The sequence below is a fragment of the Amphiprion ocellaris genome, chromosome 18, assembly GCF_022539595.1.
Source record: "Amphiprion ocellaris isolate individual 3 ecotype Okinawa chromosome 18, ASM2253959v1, whole genome shotgun sequence".
In the NCBI taxonomy this organism is placed as follows: Eukaryota; Metazoa; Chordata; class Actinopteri; family Pomacentridae; genus Amphiprion; species Amphiprion ocellaris.
The window spans coordinates 29,125,932-29,147,330 of NC_072783.1; the positions used below are offsets into that span (position 1 = coordinate 29,125,932).

Sequence of the window (21,399 nt, forward strand, 5' to 3'; positions counted from 1 at the left end):
ATACAGACTCTGATACCCAAACATCTATTGTCCCGTCCCCCGCTGAAAATAAATAAAAACATGAGACCACTGTTAATCTATCATTTATTTAAGAAGAAAATCTATGCCAATTGTGCTTCACTGCGATATAGCAAGAACAAAAAAAGTGTTTTTTTTTTTTTGTTTTTTTTTTAAAGTAGCTGGTGATTCTTCTTATAGTAACAACACATTCTCTCCACTTGTGTATTTTGTTTTTAAGTTACAATCTACAGTGCTCTTTTGGATTCCCACATGAAATAACAGCTGTTAACATGCACAAAAAGAGAACAAAAAACACAACCGAAGAACACTACAGTGCATTAAAAAGGCACCTGCTCCCCAGATACAGGCATGTTTTGTTATTTTTTTTAAATCCTACGACGTTACACAGAGCAGTGGGATGTCGTTAACGCAGCTTCAGTAGCAACAACTCCCACAAGCAGTTCATAAAAAACTTTTATCACATCTGTACCGATTCCATTGAGTATTCTACAATATCACATTGACCTTTTCAGGGACAGATGAGATACATTCAAGAGGTAACAAATTTTATCTCCTACACATACGACTATCTTTCTGTTCAACACAATTCACACACTAGACTGTAAAACATCATTCTCATGTTAAGCAGAGTTCACGCTGACGAGTCGATGATTAAAGGCGACCAGAGGAAACATGCAGTACAGTACAAACAGTGGTTGAATTTTGGCGGAGGGGTCCTGCTGTGAGGGACGTACACAGATTGTGGGCTCAGAGTTGCCTTAAACATCAAATTCCCATTCGGGTAACATAATTTTCTGTTCTTCAACATGCTGTGAGTGTCTTTCATCAATCCACAACAACTAACTTTCACCATTTATGGGTAATTTTATACATTTTTTTTGACAAACTGCATTCACATATGCCGATTTTTAACATTAAATAAAGCTGAATGTTGAGAAAAGAGCATTTAAATAATTTGTACCAAGTAGTGTTGCTGACCATTGTCAAAAAGTCTTTCAATATAAACATTCATTGAAACATATCCTACGTATCGGACACCCAGTTCCCATTTTTTAATGCCCTGACAGATGATCAGTTTTTTCACGCTATCAGCCTTAAAATTGGGTTAAGAATCCCTCCAGTCATGACGATGATTCACCAAACTTCCTTTGACCCTCTCAAACATGCTCCTTCCCGTTTTCGCTACCAGGCGTGCACATTCATACACAAACATGTGAGATGTTGTACATTTATGTTCATGTATGTATTTAGATTCTGAATTACACCTAAATATTGACTTCCTGTGTTGTGAGGCTATTTTACAAACAGAACTGAAAACTTGTAAATGTCCAGCAGGTACAGCACAGTGTGGTTTCACTATCAGGTGTGTTGTACTTCGCTTTTTGAGTTCCATAATCAGCCGCAAAAGTTTTATTCCCTTCCTGTCTGACAGTAATGTTTTGACATCTGCATTTTGGAGTAAAAATTGAAATGATCAGGATCTAATTACTGGTGGTTTAAAACACATTTTCTAATTGATTTTGGAAAGTAACCAATTGATGCTGGAAATTCAAAGGAAATGAATTAAACCTGGCAGTGGATGATGATTGTATTATTGGTGTTCAGATTGTTACAGCATTCTTCATTACAGGAGAAAAATGTCTTCCTCCGTTCTCAACAAGTTCCTTGTTATGATTTTGTTCTCACAAAAAACCGACTTTCAGAGACGGGACCTGTTCAAGTGGGTTACACAGTGGATATGTACCATTTATTGTTACGACGCTATGCAGTACTTCTGTCTAGTAAATGCCCAGCTATTGGAGCAAAGAGCCCCCTCAGCAGCAGTGCTATAAAGGCTTTATACAGTGTGTTTATAATACAGAAAATAAAGGTGGTAATCCCAAACATCTGCTTTCCCTGAAAGGCAAGACTAAAGAGTGTCTGAGCTGGCTGCATTTCAGTGTAAGTGGATGTGATGGCTGGTATTAAGTATTTTAAGTACTGTGCTATGTAACATTCATTGAAAATTGAAAGGTGTTACGCAAAAAACAGAGATCAAGGTCACTTTTCAACAAGATGAAAAGTGTAATTGAATGCACTTAGCTATCAGTGGTTTGAATGCACTTAACTGTAGATGTATGTGATTTTGGCCTCGACTGGGCCAGACTTCCAACAGGGTACATATTGCTTTTGCTGAGCAGGTACTTTTGAATGTCTGAACTGTTTTGATATCTTAAAACAGCAACTGACCTTAACACAACGCAGAATTAGATTTATACAGATAATTTATGAAAATTTGGATATGTACACATTTTGCAAGGAGACTGTATCTCTCAGTTTGATGACAGCACAGCGCATGTATAGAAATGAGAGACACTGTCCTTGTGAATTATGTACAGAAATTTGTTTAAAAATAAGCCTTTCAACAAACTACATTTTCACATTTTTTCTACTGAATGATACTAGAGTGCACTGGAGAGTACAGCAGTTTTACAAACAAGCAGAAAGAGTGTTGGTTATGTTTTACAATGCATATTTTGCTTGTTCACTTGTATAGATGAAAGGCAGCTTGCTTTGTTCGGATTGCTGTAAAAGTGAAACATTTTCTAACCTGCTTGAGCGTATCAGTTTAGAGATTAAAATTTTGATCATATTACAACCTTTTGATGTTACTGGCAAAGTTCTCAAAGAAAGGGTGTTCCCTAGAGGTATCTCTTCAAAGAACAATACATGTGTTTTAATCAGCTGCACAGTTCTAAGACAGGGAGTCAGAGACTGGAACCAAAAAACAGGGAAGACTGGCTTCAAGTCTCTTCCGGCTAACAGCTAACAGTTAGCGGCTTTTACATGAAGGCACTTCCTGGTAAAGCTTTCCACAGAGTAGCACCTGGGATTGTTTAGAAGTAACCAGTAGAAGCCCTTTACTGGAAGGAGCCTGGGGTCTGAGCTGGGCTAGAGGGTGTCTTGGTCACAGCAGGGTGAAACCCAAGATGTACTGCAGGAGTTTATTCCGATTGGCCTGAGGTAGAAAGGTGCTGCTTAGCTCCAGAGTGGTCACCTTGTTCTCTCTTCTCTCCTTTAGGACCTAGAGAATAATTACAAGACAGGGGGAACAATTAAACTCCAGTTGGGGTACTCTGTGGACCATCCAAACCCTACAGATGTCATGAGAAACTCAGTTTAAATACATTTAGCCCACAATTTAATTTCAATACGCACTCACCCCGAGCTCTTTGAATGTCCTCACGGTGTTCTTAACCAGGTAATGAGTCGCACTTTCACCTGAAAAAGGAGAGAATAAGATTATATGGTAGTCAAATAATCTATATGAATCACAGACGTCATTATATGTACAAAAGTCTTTACTAGTTAATAGATTCTTGAATATAAGATTACTTCCCAGTACTGGTTTAAATAAAGCTTTTTCATATTCTCAAAATAATAACACCCAATTGTACCCTTGATTTCCTTATTCCGATTGAAACTAGAACTACAGTTTATTTGTATAGCATGTGTGGAAATATTGCAGTAGTACCATAAGCAGCCACTCCTCTCTCTGTGCGAGTGAGCAGGTATCTGAAAAGCTTCTGTGTGTAGTCCGACTCAGCCGTTGGTTGACTCAGGCTGTGGACGAAGATTGCGGCACCACTGTAGGCCTCCAGCACTGGGCTGAGCAGTCGCTGAAGAAAGACAAAGAACTCCTGGTGCTCTGCAGATACGCTCACCTGATCGGCAACAAAAACAAGCAAACAAAAAGAGGAGAAAGTCAGAGAGTGAATTGTTTTATCTATTATTATTATTTAAGTTCAGATTAGTCCGTTTGGATAAGTATTATTAAACTAGACCTTTAGGTAGCGATCCCTCTGCTCCTCTCCAAAGTCACTGTCCTCATCCTCTTCATCACTTCTCCAGGAAAGAGGCTCAGAGAACTTTTTGGGCCAAGTTTCCTCAGTAGGACTCGGGCTCAGTTCCTCCTGGTCCTCCTGACACACACACACATATAAATCAGATCAACTGGGCCCTGGGAAAATCCCACTGCTGATAAGTGATTATAATTAACAGCACATTATAAGATGCTGAGCTTGAGTCAACTTCCTCCTTTAGTCATCATGGTCGGTGTCATTTTTCTCCACCAGCAGCTGAGTTTGTGTTTGTAAACTCACCTCTGCCACATAAAGAACACCATACTGGATCAACCGGGTCACTGTATCGTGGAAAACCTGGTAGATCGTCTGACAGGGCTGTGGGACAAAGGAGGAGTGAGGAAAAAAAATCAATGAAATAAATCTGTAATCTGTAAATCTAATATTGACATGTGTTGGTCATTGTTTTTATTTTCTTGCTGGAGCCCATTTATTAAAGTCTCTTTATATTTCACTTCAGAGGGAAATAGCAATGTGAAACACTATGTGAAGTGCTTCCATAAAGTTCCTCTTATTACTTGTTAGACTCATTTTGTACAGCGCAACGTCTGGAAAGATGGTGACAATATCCAGAACTTACTGGTGCAACAGCGACCTCATTGATAAGGAAGTGGGAGAGACTGGCAGCCTTGCGGATCAGTCTTTCCTGACTAAGAAGGAGACTACTGAGACCGTCAGGCTGTTGATCAGATTCAGATTCCATGACGAGCTCGCGTTGTAGTGACAGGATGCTACAGGCTGGAAAAAAATGACAAAAGATAGAAATTATGAGAAAATCTCCAAGTTTGGAATGGTTTAACCCATTTTCAACAGTAAAATGTATCCACAACATATTACAAGAATATAGCCATGAATAGTGATTGAAAATATCGAACAACTTATTTTAAAATAATAATATTCAAGCTTTCCTCATAGCACTTTATGAAACTTAGGAGAGGACTGTTTGAGTAATGCACCTACATGACCAAAAATATGTGATACAACCATAAAAATGTTGGCTCAACTTACCAATGATTGCATCCGAAATGAAGACATGGAAAAGGCCGTTGCTATAGAAGTTGAGCTCAAAAAGCGCCTGTACGGTCTGGCTGGGTGCAACAGTAAACTCTCCATTGCGATTAGCACTGCTGGTCACATTGACACAGTTTCCCAGGAGGTGGAGGGCTCGCATGACCACATCTTCAGAGTTTCCCGAAAAGCCCAAGTCGAAGTCCCTGGACAGGATCTCCTCCTTCATGTTGAAGAAGTCTTCCACTAGCTTGGACAGCACCACCCCCTGAAGCAAAGTGGATTAAAAAAAAAAAAAAAAAAAAACAAGCTCAGAAATCAGCAACTCAATAAACCAATTCCTAATTAAAGAAAAAAAATCAGGAAAGCCAGCAAAATGATAGAATAAGCTGTAATGCCGTTATGTGCTGTACGGAACAATATATCAGGAGAGACAGTTTCTTAACTGGTTTTCCACTGTCACCCATTTACATCAGTTTGCCTGCAGAGGGCAGAGGCACACCTTTAATGAACAGAGATGTTGAGAGAGGATGCAGAAGACCAAGGTCTCTTAACAGAGAGACATACATTACAAAGATGTGGATTTATATGACATTTAAGAGAAGAAGTATATGTGTAGGATGCAAAACGACAAGAAAAAAAAGATGAGACAAAACTGGAGGAGGTATAGAAAGTTTAGGAACAGAAAAAGAAAAATAGAGAACTGTACAACATGCAGAGAAAAAAACACTGAGAGAGAGGAGGTGATGGAGAGAGAAGCCAGACTCACCTGTCTGTGTCTGTACAGCAGCAAACAGGCTACAATGTGCGTCGACATGATCGCTGACGACTTATTAGCCGCTGTGGAGACACAAACATGACATAATGAGCAACACACAACGAAAGGATACAAATATTAAAGCAGAGATGTTTCTAACTGATCAGTAAGTTCGGTTGAGCTCAAACCTCAATTTTAGCTGAACACCTCTGCAATACTGAAAATGGCAGCATTTGTAATTCATTATATATCTTCATGACAGTAACAGTAATGTGAAAAACATTAACAAGAAGAAATTATGATGGCAATTTATGACTAACAATAAGCTGTAATAAAACACATTAAATTCAACAACTTTCATCACATTTGGCAGCTTGCTGGCTTAAAAATAGGTTACAGTCGATTCAGTTTAATCATTACAGAGGTCAAGACTTTATAGAACTACAAAGCAAGCACTTGGCTGTCTGCCTTGATCAAGAAACAAAATATTAAATATATATTGTATACTCTTTTAATTATATACAATTAATTGTCTCTTTTAATGAGAGTTAAAAGCTATTCTGCTAATAACACATTATTCTGACAAAATAATGTGTGTGTGTATGTGTCTGACGACAAAGGTTACTAGAGGTCATCTCCAGCGTAGTTCAAACCTAGAGGTGTAAAGCATTTGTGAACGCCAAAACTGGTACTGCATTCCGTGTTTCTATCCTCCCCTTCTCTCTATTGGCTAAAAACAACATGCCATCCAGCTGGAGGCTCTGTGATTGGCTGGAGGTAAAAAAAAAAAAAAAGGCCAGCGTAGGAGAATGCAGCTGAATGAGCTGGGGAGAACCGGTTTCTGTAGTGCTACCCTGGGGCAAAACACCCTGAGTGATGTGGAGCGGATGGACTGATGCTGCGCTGTGTTGTGTTGGATTTCAATTAGCATGATGGATAGCATTTCATGAGTGCTCCCTTGGCAAGCAGGTGCACCTTCAACACAGGATGAAAAGGAGACTCTAGCGCATAAAGATAAAAGAACACATGGTGTGATATTTTTAGTTAATGAGATGTGAATGAGTAAATAGTCTCATATTACATATAGCTGAATGTGGCATTTGGGTTGGAAGACTGAGTGGTGTGGTAATGACGCATCTTAGTTGATGTCTATCTATACTACAAACTAAAAATATTAAATGCACTATGACTTTGAAGTTCACTGGAAAATCCTGGTGAGGCTCCAACAGGGCTATAGATAGGCTGCAATAAATCCACTGTCTGTGGGGTTGTGAATCTCTTACTGAAGAGGACGTGCTTGGCCAGGTTGTTGATAAGTTGCCGTCGAAACATGTCATCGGGCAACTCTCTGTTCATCTGCTCCTCCTCCTGCCCCTCAAACAGCTGAGCATCAGGCCTGGAAGAACAATTACAACAACCCAACATGTGTGTTTTATTATGGCATAAATGGTTTGCATACTTTAAGACAGCAGTATTCAATAGGGACTTAAAATCAACTGTATATGTATGTATACACTTTATTTATTAATGTTATGTTCCATTGAGATTAAGATCACATTTCAAGGGAGACCTGAATCTATGCAAAATAACACACGATACTGAAAAGCATGATACAAAAGGTAAGTGGACACACTTATTACAAGATAGTTAACAATACCACAACATGATTGCAGATAAGAAAGAAACAGAAGTGCTTAAGCCTGCCCTGTGTGCTACTTTTTTGGTTCATGGTTTTATGCTGCAAATAATCTGCCATTAGTGTTGAATAAATGTGAGCTTAAGTTAACATCTTACTAAATGCTATCATAAAGTTTCCTTGACCCTGAGTTAGTTCTTCCACTTTTACTCTTTTCTTGTATCTCCAGGCTTAAAGTGTAATCACTACATGTCTCAGCCAATCACGCCATTATCAAGACATGACCAGGCTACTAATCGTCATGCAGAGGTTGAAATATTATTCAGTGCAGTCTGTATGCTAAAGGGCAGAAGTGGGCTTGAATCCCCTTTGTCGGCATAAATCTTGAACTTGTGACTCCAGACCAGCTGGGATAGACTGCAGTTGTCCTTGTGAAAGTGCTGCATGACAGTATCAGTTTTATTATGAAGGGACAGCTTTGAACTCATGTGACCCCTGGCAGCGCTAACTTGAAGAGCTGCTCTCAGATGTCAAATAACAGACCCAAAAAAACAGAGAAATCGAGTTTGGACATGAAGGCTGCAACATTTAAGAATGTGGGAATGCGGATTGGTGCACAAGTACTGGGCACGTGAGGAGATACTGAAAGTGGGGAATGTGTGTTTGCACTTACTGTGCAGAAATAATGGTGGGCATCAAGTTATGTTCCAAGGACACTGGTGGTGGAATGTGGCGGCTTCTCTGGCTGTCCATGTACTCCTACGTTTGATAAACAAAATGTTCGTTACAAACAGAGAAGTGATTTGGGGTTGGCAACAAACATTTTTGGTCCATGAAAGCATAGTTCATTGTAATATATTTCATTTTTTTGTAATATGGAGGCTTTTTACTTCTTTTCAATGTGTGAAAATCAAGACAAATACTTGAAATCAACACAACACCAGTGAATTATCAACCATTATTGCTGTAGTTCTAGTTGTATAAACACCAAGACAGATCTGTGATCAATCACCTTTAGGGAGAAGGGCTGGTTAAAATCAACACGGACACAACCGTAGTTCTTTCTCAACATCCTGAACACTCCACATGCTATTCCCCACAAACTCTCATTCTTCTTGGGCTTGCCCTAAAAGGACAGAGGAAGATAGACAGATTAGACTCAACACAACACAATAAAAGCTGTTTATCTCAAAACAAAAGACTGTTGTGTCAAAAATACTCTTGTCTGACAATATTTTCTTCCTTCATTAAGTCACAAATTGAAAAGCCAAATAATGTTCCATTCTATTCTCTTGCACTTTTACATGACAAAAGAAAGCACCTTTGTTGCAAAAGCTCATACAAACAACACAGTCATCCAAGAGCTTACCAGCTGTTCGCTATTGTAGTTGCCCTCAATAATGCGGTCGTATGAGATGCCAACTGGCACCACCAGCACATCTGCGATGGACCCGGTGCACAGTGTGTCAACCACTATCGACAGCATACCTGCACGTGCTGGAGACGGCTTACCGCTGCGTGACCGGGTACCCTCCAGGTAGACCTCCAAAAACTGCTGCTGCCGCAACAGCTCCTCTGTGTACTGGAGGAAGATGGATGAAACAGATAGAAATGCTCAAGTGAGAAGGGTGCAATGAAGGTGAATGAAAAAAGGTGCCATTGTGTGTCAGAAGCGAGACAAATGAGCAGATGTTGTGTGTGAAGGTCAGGACACTTTTGGTAAAGATCTAATTTGCTGAAAATTTCCAATATTGTAAAACACAAAATCGAATCCATTACAGGGTGGAAGTCAAGTGAAGTCCAGGCTATGTAGCTAATGTGGGATGCAGGCTGAATAACAGTTACAAGCGTGTGGTGTTAACCAGCAGTTTGACCCCTGATACACACAGTGCAGGGAACTAGCCACATGCTAAGGTGGCCATGCTGTGTGATGATATCCTCCTGAGTACAGTGTGTACACAGCTGTCTCCTGCTATGCACTTTTGAGAAGAGAAGAGAAGCTTGTCCGGAAATAGACCGGGCTGTAGCAAACAGAATGAGCTGTGAAGAGGACAGACAGCCAGGTTCAGCTTGCAGGGGACCAAGTGGAGTTAGAGCAGCACATGGCTTTTTTATTGCTTGCACTTCTGCCTGTGGAGGAGTTTGGCTAATTACCTTTCTGTAAGTGACACAGGCATGCCAGATTAAAATCTCATCTTTTACCAAATTCTATTACTTGTGCCCCTTTCCACAATAGCAGTGGCAAGCTTGTGTACTCTGTTGGGTGTGGTGTGAGGTAAATTATTGTTGATACAATGGGGCAAGCTGCAGCTCATCATCTCTAACAGCTGCTCATGTCTTTAGCTGACAACTCTTATCTTGGGGACACAATGCAAGCTCATCTTAGAGGCACAATGCACAGGGTTGTGTTGCCTTCATTATTCACAACTCCTTCCAAAGATGCAAACTAACAGTAATTTGCAACTCTGATCAACTCTGACAATTCATCACATCCACAAAGTAAACTTGCTATTTTGTAGAATGCTCATTTACAGCGCTGTTGTTGTTGAGAGATGCTACAAGTAGTCTTTGGTGACAAAGCGTTAATATTCACCTGAGAAGTCCTTGATGTCAGTTCTCCTACAGATTTTCTTACTAGCAGTAGACTGTTAATAGAATAGCCACTTTATTGTCAACCAGAACATACACTAGTTGGTGCACATTATGACTGAAATTCCAATGCAACAAGCTCTTAACTCTCTGAACCCACAAACTTATTAAAAAAATCTCAATTGTATCATTTATCAGAGTAAGAAACTGTTTAAAAAAAAACAAAAAAAACAAGATTTGTCAGAATTGAAACTTTCCAACGGTCCTTGAGCTACTTATGAAAGTTCAGGGACGTTTAAGCTGAACTTGGCACAATCGTAGGCTGTGCTTACAAAGAGTCACAAAGAGCAGATAGGCGACAAGGATGGAAACAAATTAAAAATGTTCAAAGTAAATTATCTGTAGTATGAAGAACCACCATTTGTTTTTCCAGTATTATTAACACCAGTGAGCACTTCGAAAAAACTGGAATCAACACAAAAATGTACATTTTTCTATTTTGGTACAATAAATAACCTAATAAATTCAACTGCAGTTTTTTTCTATTTTTCTGCTGTTATACATCTTTTCAGTTCTCATTACTTCTAGCCATAATTGTGCTGTTTCCATAGAGGGGCAGGATTTTAAGTTGCAATGAAAAATGATGCCACAGTGAGTAAAAATGTAACAGAAACAAATAAAATCCCCAGGAACTCAATGGGGTTCAGAGGGTTCATGTGCTTGTACACAAATACTAAAGCTGACAAAAGCTTAAAATTCAGATTATTTCAGCTTCTCAGATTTCTTAAATTCTTATTTCCAGTCTATAGATACATTAAACACACATTGGGGTTAAGTGTATTTCTGTATGTATTATGTCACTGTTGCACTGCCTGCTCCATGTGCCTTTTTAATTGCCCCCTGGGGACAAATAAAGTTTTCTGAATCTGAATTTGAATCTGTAAGTGTCAAGGGTTAAATGACTGGCCAATAAACTATGTTAGGTGCTTGCACTGACACTACTTTTAAAATTGTCAACATAAAACTTTAAAAATAGTGCTTAACTTAAACTATTACGCCTTCAGAGCTTTACTCTGACCTGGCCTGGACTCCAGCAGTCACAGAACACAAAGCTGTGACCATTTGTAACCCAACAAATGGACATAACCACAAGACTGCACATCTACTAATTATGCAATGCTAAAAACTTAAACTGAAATTACTAACAATGGTTCCAAGTTAATTAGAAGTTAGTTGATATATAAAACTACCCACAATGTTAAAATTGAAAGGATCTAGTTCACTACAGTGAAGAAAAGCAGCCACATACCATCTTAGTTTGACAGCTAACGTTACAGGATTGCAGGGGCGTCTTAAGAACTAAGATTAAACGCTATACTGAGTAAAAGTCAGCTATAATCTTCACTATAAATTAAAGCCAGGAACAGAGGGAAAAAATAGCTGGACCAACATTATATAACAAAGGCTTTTAACTCTGTCATCACTCAAGAGTGAAAAGAGCACACAGAGCAGAAAGCATGCAGACGGCCAGTTTTTAATGTCTGCTTATTGTGGACTTCAACTTACTGCATGCAAAAGTGATCTGTATAAAATGTCTTTCTTTCCATCCCCAGTCTCCTCCATTTTCCGGCGTATGAAGAATCCTCCAAGTTTACGGATCAAGGTACTGAAAACAAAGAAAGTTTTATCATGCAGCTACTATACCACACCTGCATTGGCAACAAAAGTTTACTTATCACAAACATGTAACATACTGCTGGTCAGTAAATGCCTTTTCTAATTTGTGACCGTCCAGTAAGTACCAAAGGTCACTGATCTGGATAAGAGTGTGCCTGTGATTAAACAGAGTCACTTCACTGCTGCTTAAGAAATTGGGATCATTTGTTGCATTTATTTATCGATTAATACTGTTAGCTGTGTTTCTGTCTATGAAATTAAGATTATGAATTGTCCTTTATCTAGGCACAGCTTGAATCAACACTCACAAGGAAAGATGATTCATTGTTGAACTAGAATTTAGGTTGGATTCTCTGTAGACTTTACACAAACAGCTTTGCACAAAACAATCGTGAGTCAAAAAATGTTTCCAGGCATCTAGAGTGAATTTTGAAAGTTTTACAGTTCAATGTATTGAAATATTAGAAGACTGTAACTACGTATCCACTGTGATAATACTTGAATAAAATGATCAACACTGACGGCATGTTGTATAGACTTTTAAAGAAAGACAACAGGTGGTCTAACAATTATTTTCAAAGCTATTTAAAATTAGTCATACAACCTCAAACACTAATTGAAGCAAATTAGGATGAAACACATTCACAATCAACAGTCCAGCTTTCCTGTCTCTCTAATATACTTCCAGTGACTTCACTGTCTTCTGATACCAAATGGATCTTCTCACTTACACAAAGCAGAAATACACCTTATTGCCAGATGAATCGTCACACAAGGCTTCGTGGTCTGTTTACCTGAGGATGGGAATGCTTAGATTGTTCCCAGCAGCGATGTGTGGGGCTTTGATGTTATGACAGAACAGAATCAAAGTGATGAGCAGGTAGTCGATGTGAGATTTGTGAACAGGGAGGAAGACCATGGGCACATTTTGCTGCAAAGACAAGACATACAGTATATGATTTTTAATACAAACACAATTTCTTTAAACCAGTTAAAAGATGATGATGGATTTGCTGGAGCAGAAAATCAAGTCTTCTAATTTATTCTGTTACACTGAATATTAACCACATTTCTCATAATATTGGCAAAGAGCAGACAATGCATTACATCCACATCATATGCAAGTAACTATGTGCAGTACAGCACTTCTTTATCTGTAGTTAACAGACATTTAAATCATTAAAGCCTCTCTAGTGATCAATATTGAAAACCGCTCTGCTAATAGCTGGTTAGAAGTGGCTAATGGTCACATAGCAATCTGTGTGTAAGACTATGTGCATGTAAAATATTGTCAGTTTGTAAAATGTGCTGTGATATGACTGTACGTGTCAGAAATAAATGTATAATATTCATGGAAAAAACAATCTTGCACATTTTGTGTAGCAGCTCATGCTCTGACAGTTTAATGCATTTTTCTCTAGTGTGTAGTTGATGCTGACCTCTGTAGCAGCTTTCTTGACCATTTCCAGCTGACCCTTGTGGATCTGGATGCTCCAGAAGAAGCCATTAAACAGTCTCAGGAGCACCCACCCTGTCAGCCTGAACAAAAAGAAAAGTGGAGACGGAGAACAAAGACTAAGAATCAAGATCCTGCTGAGGTAGACTCTACTCCAGAGCACATATTTAATCTTCTATTCTACAGTAAATGGAATCTCATTGCAGTTTAATGGTGGGTGTTCTCTGAAGCTTTCCCTAGAAGGTTGGGAAAAGGCACTACAATCTAGTGACTTTTTGAGCTGTGTTATCTCTAGACATGCTGTTTGCTTGCTGTTTATTATTTTTAATGTATTGCATCATTCATTTAACAGCGCTGCTGTTGCCCAGCAACTCCATGCACACACTGTTTACACCAGGGACCAGCTGCTCGTGCTGAAACCAGCCGGCTAGCACGGCGACCAGAACAACAATAACTGACATCTCAGCAGAAATGTGAGGAGGACTAGCAGAGGATGTAGAGGAGGGATGAAGCTCTGACTGAAAAGAGCTGGATCCAGACAACAGAGTGATGGAGAAGAGTACACAGAAGCTGTGTCTCTCTTCTGTCACAAAGGGCAAAGTGAGATTACATGATCACAAGAGAGACGAGCTAACAGCCCTAGTGAAGAATCAATTGGACTCCTGTGAGTGTACTGTTATGTCGTACAAAGACATGGCTGCAGGAATTACCTGACATTCAATCATTACTATTGACAGATTTCAGATGGTTAGAGCAGACATGAATACATCTGAAAGTGGCAAGGACAAAGGCAGGGGGCTTGCTGCTTTTAGTAACATAAAATAGTATTGCCCTGGTCACATTACTGTGAAGGAATGTATCTGCAGCCCACATATTGAACTGTTAACTGCGAGGCTACACCCACACTACATACCCGAGGAGTTTTTACATGCTAGCGTGGTGGTTGTTTACATCCCTCTCTGCTAACCTGGTCACTGCACATGACATTGTCCAATCTGTTACTGTGAGACTCCAGAGTCTTCGCCCCAATGCTTTCTGGTATTCTTGTATAATTTTACAACTTAAATATTATTGAAGTGTCACAAGACAATTTCTCTTTGGGGATGAACACATTTCTCCTGATATTCCTATAAACAAACAATGTCAATACCTGATAAAGGCTGGTGAAATGTTGGCCACCATCTCTTGGAGGAAGGCCCTGGCTTTCTGCTTCACTTTACTGACAGCTTTGTGCTCCTGGCCAGACTGGCTGGCTGCAGCATCCAAATCTGTGGCTACCTTCACAATAGCAGTCTCCACCCTGCAATCAGCAAAAGCAGAGCACAAACATAAGGCTGTGTCTTTGAGCTTACAGACACTATCATTCCAAACATATGAATGTCATTTTCTCTATTGAAATTTTCCTTATTCCTTATCCCCACTCCAACTACTTAAATGCTTTCAGTCCCTGTATTCTTAAATAACAGTCAAATCACCCAGGTTTGGGTTTGTACTTCCACAAAGGCAGCACATAAGTCTTTGTAATGGTTTACAGCTCCTTCAGATGTCTCATGTTACATGGACTTCTACCTGCTGTTGTTGAGCACATTGTCCACCACGTTCCTGGTGAACATGTCCTTGTGGACATCTCTCTCCATGACAAACAGCACATAACTCAGCCTGCGTGCCAACCAGCCTCGCTGTCTGCAGGAGAACACACAGATGCCCACATAAAACTCACATATATTGATAAGTGCAACATGTAAATAAGAAAACATGTTCTCAAATAGAATATACACATGGCTACACTGAAGAAAAGAATAACATTTTGTACAGAATTTGCACAAAAACACACAGAATAAAAGGCATGGTTTAATCGTTCATTTAAAAGCTTGTAAGACTTACACACTTGGTAATTTCACACACCTTCAGGAACCAGAGAGCAGTTCAGTCTGACATATCCATTACACATAGCGTTCTTAATAATGGCAACTGCTGTCCAAATGTCAGTTTTATTCCACCTTGCTGTGCTTACACATAACACAATTCTGACAGTGTTAGCTCAGAACTAACAATATTAACTGACAGTCCATCTCTGTCCCCATGCTAATTCAGAATAAAAACTAAATCTAAACTTGTTTCTGTTTTCCCATGCAGTCTGAAGCACATTTGCAAACAGCTATCATTAATGTATCTATATTCAAAGGATTACCTTGGAAAATCATACCATCTGGATTTACACCAAACCTGTGTTTATATTGTTTTGGGTTGAGGTATTATATGGTGTGTTCTTGAGTTTTGCCTGCTAAGGTCAGTCACTGGATGCATGTGTCCGGTGTCCACTGACAAACACTTTAAATTATTCATCTGTCTTTCCACTGTTTCACAGATCAGTCCTCTTGACTTAAAGTCATTTATTATACACAGGTTTAAGAAGGCTAATACCTGCTTGAACTCCATTGATTGTGCTACACAGGAGGAGTTCGCAAGCTGGAAGGGTCATCAATGACAAATGCAAAACATGGAAATCATCCATCTTAACATCTAAGTTCAAAAGTTGAATATTACGTATAATATCTCTGTTGCCAGGCCAATGGACTGCTTAGAGAAAACACTGTGGAAGAGAAGCGATAGATTTTACTTTGCTTACCTAGTGTGTGTCTCATTGATGTAGATGACGTTGCGCAGTCCCAGAGATGGAATACTGGGGTTGAACAGTCTCTCCTGCAACAAAAGTCAGTGTTAGCAGCATCTTTAATAGAAATTCCAGGTAGGTTTTTCCACCCTTCTCACATAAATATTAAGGGAACAACCAAGCTTCTGCAAATGGAGTAAATATCCTGAAATGAGGTATCAATATTATTTAATTATCAAATCAAAGCATCAACTTACAATTGGATATAGAGAAAATGTTGAGGTTGATTCATATTCAACACATTTTCATGTTAAACTATACTTAAGTGGATTTTGTGTGTCTTCAAAAAGTCAGAATAAATATATTTTGTCTGAGTGTATGCTACATATTTGCCTTTGTTTTTGTTTGTGAACTTTTACATTAGAACACATAATACTCGTGTACTGACTACTGTTCAGCAAACGTACTCAAGTTAAGAGTTAGCTGTAGTGTAACTTTACCCAGCTCTGTGGTGTACAGGAATGACAGCAACGTCCCACAAAGGGCCTCTTTCTATTCAGCAGACCTTCCTTCCACGTGCTGGTCACACAGCGGAGGACTGAAGGGCTGGTGCTGCGGTCCTTGAAACACATGCAAACACAAATATCAATTAGGGTAAAAGAAAAAGGATCAAACACGTCAAAGGACCTGTGCTTTGGAACGCATGTGAGCAAGATGTATCGCCTTGAATTTGACAAAACATGTAGCGCTGATCCTATAGGATGTTGCCAAAGACTGATCAGAGTCCGTGTCTTACCGAGTCCTCATTGGGATGTTTCCACCGGTTACACCACTGCTCTCCATTGTTGACCTGCAGCAACAAGCCATCGGACAGCTCCATTGTTTCTGCTGTCCTTTCCTCTTCCTCCAGATCACACACCACTAGCTGGCAAGCTGTCAAGACAAAATTTCATCAGGGGCACATTTTAAAATTATGTGACAGCAACCATCACTCTTGGCAAAATGCACATGTCCATTTTCTAATCAACATTATCATCCCTTTATTTACCTTACATTAGAAATTATTTTGATTAGCAAAAACAAATCTACCAGATTGTGCTTCAAATAAATGATGTGAATCTTAACAAACTACTGACAACAGATTACAGCAGATAAAAAATGAAATGGGATCTCCAGCTCCCACTGAAATCCTATCAAAATCCGAGCACCTCGTTCCGTTGCTCAACCAGCTGTTAAAAACAGGAGGGTATTAAGGAAGTTAGACTTCATATTTACAACACAATGTAATGGAAGTTTGCATTTCGACCGTGAAATTGCATTAAATGTTTCGATATGTGTTGTTATTAGCAAGGATTTATAGATTTTACTGTTATGTTTTGTCTTTAAACATCTTGGCCAATTTTAACACATTATCTTATAGGAAAAAAAACTTCAGCACTCTTTAATATGCTGCTATAATGTATGCATGTAGGTTGTCACAAGGTGCGTCGGCTCAGCATTTTGATTGCATTAGCACTGATGATGAGGAATCCGACGTTACCAGCCTCACTGGCACCTCCCATATCACACTCCTATCTGGGTTCATTGAACACGTTTAGTCCGGTTAGACCACATTTTCTGAGTAATGTCAACATTACATTTGAATTACTCAAAACAATCAACAGCAGAAAGTAAACACCCAAAAATCTGACACTGAACAAGCTTTTGGAGCAGTCAGGTGAGAAAAAGAAAATTCTACTGTGCAACTCAAATTTCTGGATTAATTCAATTTAGTCTCCTCTGCATACACACTCCATATATATATAATCATTATTTCAGTCAAAGTGTTACTTCCCTAATTTTTTACCACATTTAGGACAAGAGCTTCCTCTTTTTCTAAGCCACTCAAGCATCTTCAGACAAACAACTCACTCATATACACACAATCACGATTATTCATCTGCTTTTAAAAAAGGTTCTCTTGAACTTAAACAATTTCACCTGACAAAAACAATCTTGCTTAACAAGTAGAAACTTTTAATTTAAATAAACTCTGTTAAGCAAAGTTGCTCCCTATTTAATATCAATCAAAGAACCCCCAGCGTCCAGTAATTAAAAGTTTTTTCTTCAGAAGCAGCAGCCACATTAGACATTCAGGTCTTCTTTATAATAGAAATGATCGGTTTATCAAAGGCGGCCGGTTTGTGTGAGCACACACCACTTTATCAGAAGGTCAACAGCTGATACTTTGAATTCAAAATGTCAGTTTTATCTCCCAGCGAGCTGTGCAGCACTACAGTGCATCACATCAGGAGAACCAGTACAGCTACCTGAAGATTACAACAGGAGTATTAATCATTGGGTTTCATGAGGGCTTGGCCATTTTCAAAAATCTGTCAAGCAGCCAACCTAATAGTTGTGGGCACTGCAGAAATGGCAAATATGAGAAGTGATGATAGCTGACAAAGAAATCTTTATAAAGTATTAAACTCAACAGATGGTTTAAAATGTTCACTAAATAAAATGGCAATCAATAGAAATAGCACAGTGGGAAGCTAGTTCTTTAACATTTAAAGAGAATTACTTTGTCTAAACGTGAATTATTATCGCTCTAAAATAACGCCTCCCTCATTTTGCTACATATCAGTGGTCACACATTATATAGGTTACTGTCTTGTTAACCTTCTATTACAATAGAGATGCGCTACATCAGGATTTGAATAAGAACTGGATAAAACAATAAAAAGCTTCTTAGCTGGTGTATGATGTGGTCTGTTACTGGCCATAAACAGCATAACCTTTGCTTTTTAAAACCTGGATAAGGACATAGATGGATGTCATTGAGCAGGTCAAGATGCTTACATGCACAAACATGCAATCAATAGGCTGTTTTTGCTGTTTTGTGCAGATCTGCAGACTCAAAATGGGCCTTTGAGGGGGGTGACTATGCACTACACGACCTAGCCGCATACAGGTAAGGTGATGAGTCTGTTACTAATTTGACAGAAATCTGTGGATTTTCCTGTTATTTCCACCCATTTGATAAACAAAAATGTCTATCATACTTGAGTAAATAAACAACAATTGCACCTATAACCTCTTTGGCAGACACTGAACCATCCTCTATGGAGAAAAAGCTCTGGACTCCCCTTAGTTGTTAATTGAAAAGCCAGTTCAAGCCGGAGTTTCAAAGCAAAGACAATCCAATTTCTGAGAGAAAATGTTTGATGCAATATCAAAATCAAACAATCTGATCAAATGTGCTCAACAGAAGTTTAACAAGATTACTGGAAGCAATAATTCAAGGATTTAATGACGAGCAAGTACTTATCATCATGGCTAATACAAGCAAATGCTATAGTATTTGCACATCAACAATAAAATTCAGAGTTATGGTAGTCTGAGTACAAAGATAATTAAAAGGAAACATTACGGTTAGTGCCTCGGATTAGTTTGGAAATGGGTTAGTGAGTGATTTTATCAATGACTGCTCTCACACCAAACACTGTACAGCATGTGTGTCAGTGTGAGCGAGAGTGTAATTCCATCTTTCTGTGAATAATAAGACTGAGAGAGACGGGAGACATGCTGGCCTTTTGGCAAACACGTTCCAGCCTAATTGGTGTCCAGCAATGGATGAATGAACTTTGAGCCATTGTCCTTTTGCAGTGCTGCGGTCGTAGTAGGTGATATGCACACAGATGAGGGGGGAAAAGCTGGGTTTTCAAAAGGGTCAATGACCGGGAGTAGTCCAGTAGATGGGGTGACATTGTTGGCAGCAAAACAAAGAAGTTGAAGAATGAGGCGCAGGAGGGGATTAAGTAACCGGTGAAGATAGCCATAATGCAGTCTTAAAGTTTCAATATGAGGATATATACTAGATGATAAAGAGTTACAATCATAGTCACTTTTCTAGTCTTAAAAATAGAAAAAAAAATACTATCAATCTTAGCTTTCACATCATATCAAGTCATAAAAGTGTGTCACCTCAATAAGATTAGAATAAGATAACATATGTTGTTATTTTACTATATTTCAGAATCACACTAATTGTGTTTTTGAGGCATATAAAGTACCAAGATAGTCACTTTTCTAATTTTCAAATAGAAAAAAAAAAATCATCTATCTTATAATTCAAATCATATCAATTCATAAGAGCATGTCAGCATGATAAGATAATACGATAAGATAATGCATGTTGTTACTCTCCAGTGGTGTACTATTTTAGGAATGTACTAACTGTTTTTGAGGTGCATACTGTACCAAGATCCATATTTGATTATCTTATTCAGATTCTAATTTCTAAATTAAGAAACACATACCTAAGATTTTAAAAAATAAGGCATGCTAAAATTAATAACACATTTTTACAGGTGGGATATGGAGACCAAGAGGAATCACATTTGTTTTCCTTTTTTTAAACCCTCTACTGTTCATTCAGTTTCCAGGACTAGGTTAATCTGTCTAACACGCTCCAAGCCGTCTGCAATAAGCAGGTCAAACAGGAGAAGTCTCTTTGTGACAGATGGGCAGTGCAGATAACTAGCCGAGCAGACAACAATAGCACCAAACCAGGCAGCCTCATGTCTAGCATGGTTGCACAGTAACGCCGTTTTGTTTGCTTAAATCACACATCTCCATCACATCTGGTTAAATACTCCAGCTGCTTTCCTTTTTGGAGATTTCGTGTCAAGTTATTAAAGCGTGTCTTGGGGCTGTTTTCTCGGCTGCACACTGCGTGGCGTGATGCTGCCGGAGCCACATGAGGCAAATCTTACACTGGGGCTTAAGTGACTCACGATGGACTCACAATGGAGTCCATTAAGCTAACCAGATACCCAAAGACACAAACGGGTAACACAACATTTATGTCAGTGGGGCAGACATTTAAACCCCCACATTGCCGAAGCTCCTCTTGAACTCAATGTCAATGAAAAGTTAACCGGCTAATGTGAGGTTACACTACAAAAAACGACTCGAATTCAAAGCACCTCTCGCCAATCACAACTGTGCCCACGACGTCGTGTAAATTAGTGTTAGCAAACCGTTTTATTATCGCCATGACAAGATACGAAGGGGTTTGTAGCAGTTCACGCCGGTGAGGAAGCTAGTAGCATTAGCCGGAGCTAGCCGGACTCGCGAGATAAACGGAATTTCACTTACCTTGAAAATTGAGTTCCGCTGACTCATATCTCAGAAAAAAGCTCGTCGACAAAGCGGTGAATGTTTTTTAGCGTCGCCGACTATTAGCTGCATTAGCTGGGCTCGCCTCAGAGGACCGGGACGGCGCGGCTCTGACAGACCGGGATGTGTGACAGGAGGATGTACCACTCGCTGTTTTGGTACAGCCAGCAGCCAACTGCCGGAGGTGCGGTTCCACCAGCAGCCAGTAGACGGCAGCACTGCTCCAACACTGCATATAGTAGCACTAATTTACTGCACATACAGTAGAGATCGACCTATATTTAATTGTATTGTATTGTATTTTTATGTTCTAATTATTTTAGAGTAATCACAAAAGATATATAATCAATATTTGGAACCTATGTACCTTACATGTCATGTCATGAGAGGAGGATGTTGGCAAAGCTCACATCCATCATGGACAATCCCTCTCACCCACTGCATGACACTGTGGGGTCTTTAAGCAGCTCTTTCAGCAGCAGACTGAGACATCCACCCTGCAAGAAGGAACGCTATCGCAGGTCATTCATACCATCTGTTGTAAGACTTTATAACATCAGCATCACTGGCTGATGT

The 21,399-nt window shown here is 39.3% G+C and overlaps 1 protein-coding gene across 1 annotated transcript; it reads right to left on the reverse strand.

Moving 5' to 3' along the window:
* Window positions 1-70: 70 nt before the first annotated feature.
* gpam (glycerol-3-phosphate acyltransferase, mitochondrial) lies at window positions 71-20,983 on the reverse strand. The gene is made up of 21 exons (XM_023267482.3): window positions 20,803-20,983; window positions 16,457-16,593; window positions 16,161-16,280; window positions 15,676-15,749; window positions 14,616-14,729; window positions 14,197-14,346; window positions 13,030-13,129; window positions 12,385-12,521; window positions 11,480-11,579; window positions 8,694-8,906; window positions 8,337-8,450; window positions 7,998-8,083; window positions 6,972-7,084; window positions 5,701-5,771; window positions 4,932-5,199; window positions 4,504-4,661; window positions 4,164-4,241; window positions 3,846-3,983; window positions 3,536-3,725; window positions 3,224-3,282; window positions 71-3,085 (listed from the first exon to the last, which is right to left on the reverse strand). The coding sequence occupies exons 2-21, from the start codon at window positions 16,538-16,540 to the stop codon at window positions 2,969-2,971; spliced, it is 2,484 nt and encodes an 827-aa protein (XP_023123250.1). The 5' UTR covers window positions 16,541-16,593; window positions 20,803-20,983; the 3' UTR covers window positions 71-2,968.
* Between the last annotated feature and the right edge of the window lie 416 nt (window positions 20,984-21,399).

Excerpts from the sequence above, each read along its gene's own strand:
- gpam (XM_023267482.3), bottom strand. The coding sequence starts at position 16,540 with ATGGAGCTGTCCGATGGCTTGTTGCTGCAGGTCAACAATGGAGAGCAG. Across the intron at positions 8,084-8,336 it reads ACCAGCCCTTCTCCCTAAAG|GAGTACATGGACAGCCAGAG; the intron begins GTGATTGATCAC and ends TATCAAACGTAG. Across the intron at positions 5,772-6,971 it reads GGCCAAGCACGTCCTCTTCA|CGGCTAATAAGTCGTCAGCG; the intron begins GTAAGAGATTCA and ends GTGTCTCCACAG.